Source organism: Neopelma chrysocephalum, unplaced genomic scaffold, assembly GCF_003984885.1.
Source record: "Neopelma chrysocephalum unplaced genomic scaffold, ASM398488v2 Primary Assembly neopelma1_96362, whole genome shotgun sequence".
Taxonomy (NCBI): domain Eukaryota; kingdom Metazoa; phylum Chordata; class Aves; order Passeriformes; family Pipridae; genus Neopelma; species Neopelma chrysocephalum.
In genome coordinates, this window is record NW_020925010.1 from 239,425 (window position 1) to 245,638 (window position 6,214).

At 38.3% G+C, this 6,214-nt stretch overlaps 1 protein-coding gene across 2 annotated transcripts in view; it reads right to left on the reverse strand.

The window, feature by feature from the left end:
• The window catches only part of LOC113981267 (DNA excision repair protein ERCC-6-like 2), a 30,591-nt gene that overhangs the window by 6,824 nt on the left and 17,553 nt on the right, over window positions 1-6,214 (reverse strand). For both annotated transcript variants that reach the window (XM_027708573.1, XM_027708575.1), the window contains exons 10-11: window positions 1,901-1,972; window positions 619-764 (exon numbers count right to left, since the gene is read on the reverse strand). In XM_027708573.1, coding sequence (XP_027564374.1) covers window positions 619-764; window positions 1,901-1,972 — 218 coding nt within the window. The remainder of the gene's footprint in view (window positions 1-618; window positions 765-1,900; window positions 1,973-6,214) is intronic.

Here is a 6,214-nt window from a genome sequence, read left to right on the forward strand (position 1 = left end):
GAAGTAACCAGAATAAAACAAACAAATAGTCATTGTTTGTTAATCTATTTCAAAAGAATTCACTATCCACCATAAATTGACAAGCAAACCTTGACAGGTAGATATAGTTTTAGAAGACAGTCAAGGATTTGTTGAAGTATTTTAAACAGACATGCTAATTAGGATGGTTAATAAATTACAGTAATAGTGAGAGATAATTTTTCAGTTCAATACAGCATTTCATATTCACTTGCCAGTTCTACCAGTATAGAAGAAATTGAGTCTGCCTACAATAAAATGAAAAGTCTTTTGTGAATAATGACATAATAATAATAATGTTGTAGTTATAGTGTTTAAAATGGTTTCTTCCATCCTATAAGAACTGAAAATTTAAAACTAGGATTCAGATCTTTCAGATGTTAGAAACCCTCATAAAGCAGAGGAGAGAGAGGAAGTCTGCATATATTTTAAGAAGCTTCACACCACAGCAGTAAGCCTGGACTCACTACCAGACAAGAGAACAACTCACTTGCTCAGAAAAGTAATCCCTCACAAGGTCATCGAGAAAAATGCAGAGTAACCCATTTATTAAACACTGGAAAGACAGATCAAAACAAACCACAACTTAAATTTTCTTACATTGTAGATACAAGACAGATGTTAATTTCTTGAATGCTGTTGAACTCTCTTACAATTCTTATCCTGTCTTCTGATTTTGTATTTCCATCAAGCCTTCGATAATCCAGCCCAGCTGCCATGCAGTACTGCTCCAGCACATCCAGCAACTGAGTGGAAAAATGAAGGGGGAAAAAATCATTTACTTAATACTACCTTTTTAATTAAACATGATCACAGAGGTCATGATTATCAAATACATTTTCAATGGACCAAGCACTGCAAATGAGACGAAATCTTCACCATTTTGGCATCAGCATTCATGACTTTCTTCAGTCACGATTCTACAGCACTCAAGGTGATTAATACTGGTCTGCTGCAGCCTCCAGCCCTGGGTGCCTGTTTCACCTCTGTCACTCAATTAGTTCAACCCAAGAAGCAGGCAGGGAACAGCTTCCTCCCATCTCAGCAAGATGGAATCACTTGAAATACAGTAAAGGAGCACTGGAGCCAGCACAGAGCACACACTCAGGGTCCAGGGGCATGGAGTGACAGAGACTGCAGCAACCAGGAGTCAGTCTGGGAGTGAACATGATAAAGCACAGACTAAGACATACAAGTTCTTTACTGCTCCATCTAACCATTAAACTTGCATTCTGTCTTAAAGCCAAAAAAAATTAAATATTTAAGACTTCAAACTATCACTCAAACTGCTATTTCTCAAAAATACTTTTTAGTGCTGTCATTACAAATATTTAAATAAAGAAAGTGATACTACAGAGTGCAGGGTTTCAGGAAACATATTACTCCCTAACAAGAAAATCAAGGAGCAAGTCCCTTAAAAGAGAAATGTACATATACCTCTTGCTCCAATTAAACACTGTCTTAAATTCAAATCAACTGGTGCAGCAAGTCTCAGGATTGAAGTTTCACTGCTGCTGATGGTCAAAAGTCAGCAGAATGTGGGAAATTTAACAACTTTCAATGCTAGCACAAACGTTTTATGACATTGCAGTCATCCTGTGCTGTGACACTGCTCTAACTCAAGACACACAAACAAACCCCAGCTTTCTACAGCCAAAGGAACACAACAATTTTTAAAAGCTCTGAGGAAGGCAGAAGGGTGTTATATTTGCTTTGCCATCACCATTTTTATCATGAGATAACATAAGGTTTCAATACTGTCCTCAGGACTCCTTCCCACAGTGCAGGCAGTAAGGAAATATGGTTGACAGGTGTCACCTCAGTGCTTCACACCTCAGAACTCACTGCTGCAGTTCACTGATGCAAATCACATGGAACTCACCTTTGTGGAAAAGGAGAAAAGGAGAACTTTATCCTTATTTTTTCGGAAGTGATTTAAAAGCTGCTGCAGGACCTGTAAACGACCCAGAGCACACAAGTGAAGAGATTTTTATCCACAAGTCATCTCATGAACACTTACTCGTGTTTGCAACCTCCAAACAGGGCACACTGTCATTATTTGCAAAGCCAAACAGAGGCATAACAAAAATCATTACCAACATAATAAAATGTGCCAAAGGTAATGGAGATACTGGACCTTTTCATTTTTCAGTGATCTACAGTGATCTTTTCATTTTTCAGTGATCTTTCCTGCCATGAAAAGGTCATCAGACCACTAAGAGGTAAATTCAGAGCCTATTTTGTGTCAGTGCACAGACTGCAACAAAAAGTTCCTTATGTCACACGCTGGCTCAGACTGTGAGTTCTTGTATTTAAAAAATGCACACGTTTACCCTGAAAAGCCAAAGGTCTGTTTAAATTTTCTGTCCTGCATCTGAGTTTTAGAACTTCTTAGAAGTTGCCTTCTTAAAATAATCAGTGAGCTGTGTGCCCCTCCCCGCTCCCGCTCTCATCTGTTGCTCTGTTTACAGTAGGGATCCAGCTTCCCAGACTCTGCACAGCCCTTGACATGCCAACAATCCGCCCACACACGACGTTCTGCTGGGGGGGGGGAGCAAAAAATCCAGAGCCTTGTGTATAATAGTGATACTGTTATTTTCAAAAGAAGCATGTCCACATCTGGCAGTGGCAGCTCCAGAGCACTGGGCAGAAGTCATACACAACAGGGAAAAGAGGAATTTTCTCTACCATGACTGTAGCTTTCTCCCACTAGGCAATGAATGTTTAAAAAATTATATTTATTTGCTGATAAATAAATAAACTTTTAATCAACGTGGATTTCACTAAAACCGTAACAAATCTTTGACAACCAAACAATGATGAATGTTTATATTAACTTTACAATTCTGGATAATATCTAGAAAAAAACCCAGAAATTATTCATCACTTAGTATATATTATCCAGCCTGTTAGAAGTGAAAACATGGTAAAAATGAGAGATTTTTTTTTTAGTCTAGTTTCATTGTACATGAACATATAAACTAGGACTTCTTTTACTTGAGAAAAAAAAATCCACAAAGAGCAGCTAAACAAGAGCTATGCTACTTAAATTTGCATTTTATTTAGCCACATTAAGAAAACAGAACAAAAACAGTGACATTCTTTTAAAGGAGAAGGCACTGGCTGCTGTGTTTTTGTTATTATTAAAGTACAGGTCAAATCTTGACTTTCCTATACAAGAACACAAAAACAAATCCACACAGTTTGCTTAAATAAAGTGGATCCATTTCATCCCCACTGGGAATTCAGGTATCCTGGAGCAAAGAACAGCTCTAAACAGGGAAAAGTAATGAATGTTTTTGCACCAAAGAGAAATAAATTCTACACTTGCACACCAGAGTATTATCCTGCATGGTGTTAGTCTAAACCAGAAATATTTGGTCAAGCAAAAGGAAGAATTCTTCATAAGAGTTCACATGGATTTAAACATGTCTCCCCATTGCTACACATTGTGATTTGTCTGTGTGTGATGAAATGTTACCTCTGGCTTTTAAGAATATCTTTTTTTGTATACAGATATTCAAGTTAGCCCTACAGTGTTTTAAAGACTTCAAAGCCATGCCTGCCTGGGTGGGAATTATGTTTAATGGAGGAAGTTATCATTATTTGCAAAGTGCTCCAATAGACTTTTATTTTCCTACTGAAGTAATGATAATATGCCAAGCAAAAATTATTAAATCAACCTAGCAGTTATTCCTGAGAGATTTGTATTAATTAAGAACAGTAGTCCATAACCCCAAAAATGATGTGTGTGGAAACATTATACGTGCAGTTTAAAGAAAAAAAAAGTTATTTTAAGTGCCCAGACATTTAATAGCCCTTTACACTTAAAATGCTTATAGAGTCTCTCTGAGCCAGAATTTTAACAAAACCACAGAAATAATCAGACAAGGTAGTAATGTGTAGTTTGTACTAAATTTTAATTTAAAAGACTAAGTAATAGCTATTCAGTCTACACTACTAGATGAAAGTTACAAAAGAATTTCAAGTAGCTTCTAAAATTTATTTATGAAACAGAAAATATAAAGTACCACAGTGTGACAAGGTTATTAAAAATATTTTACTATCATTTGTCTCAGGTATTTCCAGATAAACATGTTACAAATTGACAAAGCAGTTTTCAAGCTCTAGTGTCTATTGACTCTCCTGTGATTACTTTCTCATGGTAAGAGGAGTTCCTAAATTAAATACTTCCTGAATGACTTTGCTTCCACAGCGTAAAACCCGAAATCATCACCAACAGCTTCCTTTTTAAAATTCAGAATAGTAAACGAAACAGCAAGTCACCACCTCAGACATTTATGATCTAGTTTTTGGCATCATCATTATTCTGAAGACAAAATTAATGGACTAAAACCCAGCTGATTTTTCAATATGGCTACAGAGCCCACTACATAAAACTCCTCCTTCCAGGCAGAGAGATCCCAGAGTCATAGAATGGTGTGGGTTGGAAACGACCTTAAAGATCATCTAATTTCAAACCACACCACCATGGATGGGCAGGGATGCCACCTACTAGACTGAGGGTCCCATCCAGCCTGGCCTTGCACACTTCCAGGGATGGGGCATCCACAACTTCTCTGGGGAACCCGTTCCAGCACCACACTACTCTGAGAATAAAGAATTTCCTTCTATTATCTAACGTAAACCTACTCCCTCCCAGTTTGAAGCCATTAATCCCCTTCCCTGTTACTGCAGAAGATCTGCCTCCAGCTTTCTTTAGGTTCCCTTCAGGTACTGAAAGGTGGCAGTAAGGTCACCCTACAGCCTTCTCTTCTCCAGGCTGAGCACCCTCAATTCTCTCAGCCTTTCCTCGTAGCAGTGCTGCTTCATCCCCCTAATGATCTTCATGGCCCTCCTCTGGATTCACTCCAACAGGTCCATGTGCTTTTTGTGCTGTGAAGCTGGACACAAGAATGGAGCAAAGGGGGAGGATCACCTGCCCTGACCTGCTGGACACATCTCTTTTGATGCAGCTTTCCATGCCAGCTCACATCCAGGCTCTCACCCACCAGCACCCCCAGGTCCTGCTGGGCAGGGCTGCTCTCACCCAGGTGCCACAAACTTGTTGAGGGTGCACTCAATCCCCTCATCTGGATCATAAATAAGAATATTAAACAGGACTGGGGGACCACCAGTGACCAGACACCAACTGGATGTAACTCCATTCACCACCAGTGTCTGGACCAGCCATCCAGCCAGTCTTTAAACCAGCAAAGAATGTGCCTCTCCAAGCCACAGGCTGCCAGCTTTTCCAAGAGAAAGCCATGCAAAATAAAAAAAATATATATATAAAATAATAACATGAGCAATACCATGGGAAATAACCAGTAGCAGAATTGCTTAATTGCTTCCTAAGCACCACTGAAAATCATGGGCTTTGTTTTTAGACCTATGTATTAAATATTTGCATTGTTAAAAATTTAACAAATAAGTTCATTTTCAAGAGATAATTAAGTGTATACAACAAAGTTAGTGTGCAGGTATCTCACATACATGTAATAATAGTAAAGAAAGATGTTGCTTGCATAATAACAAATCAGTGAAGTGGTAATAGTCATTACTGTTACAACAATGTGGTCTTCCCACTGCCACCAGTCCCAAACAAAAACTGTGAATAACCAGGTTTATAGAGAGCAAAAATCCTGCATAGCTTCTAATTTCTCAGCTACTCTCAGCCCAGGAACACTCCTAAAACTACTATGGTTTTCTTTTTAGTTAGGTACCTCAGACTTCTTTTTCAGCTGCATTAGACATCATTAAACAAACATCTTTTGCTCCTCTCTGAAACCAGAGCAAGACAGTTTCTGAGGTAAGGAGTTTGACAGATTCATACTTGACACATTTATTTAGCATGACTTCTATTATTTTCATTTAATGTCCATAATGTCCAAGGGTTCAAAAAGTCAGTAAGCATTCAGTACATCTTTACCAGATTCATACTACTTATGATTGTGTAGGTCCCTGTAACAGAGAGAGAGAGAGATCCAGCTACAACAACTCCAGCTACATTGCTGCCCCGAACGTGGAAAGGATCTTTCCTTCTTCCCTTCTGGACTTTTATTGGAGGGAAAAGAGATTTGATCCAATGTAAATATTGCTTTACCATAGGAGAGATAGTTAGGATTGTGTATATAATGTATTATAATATTTATTTGTGTAATAATTGTAATATAATTCCCTTCCCCCCCCATAT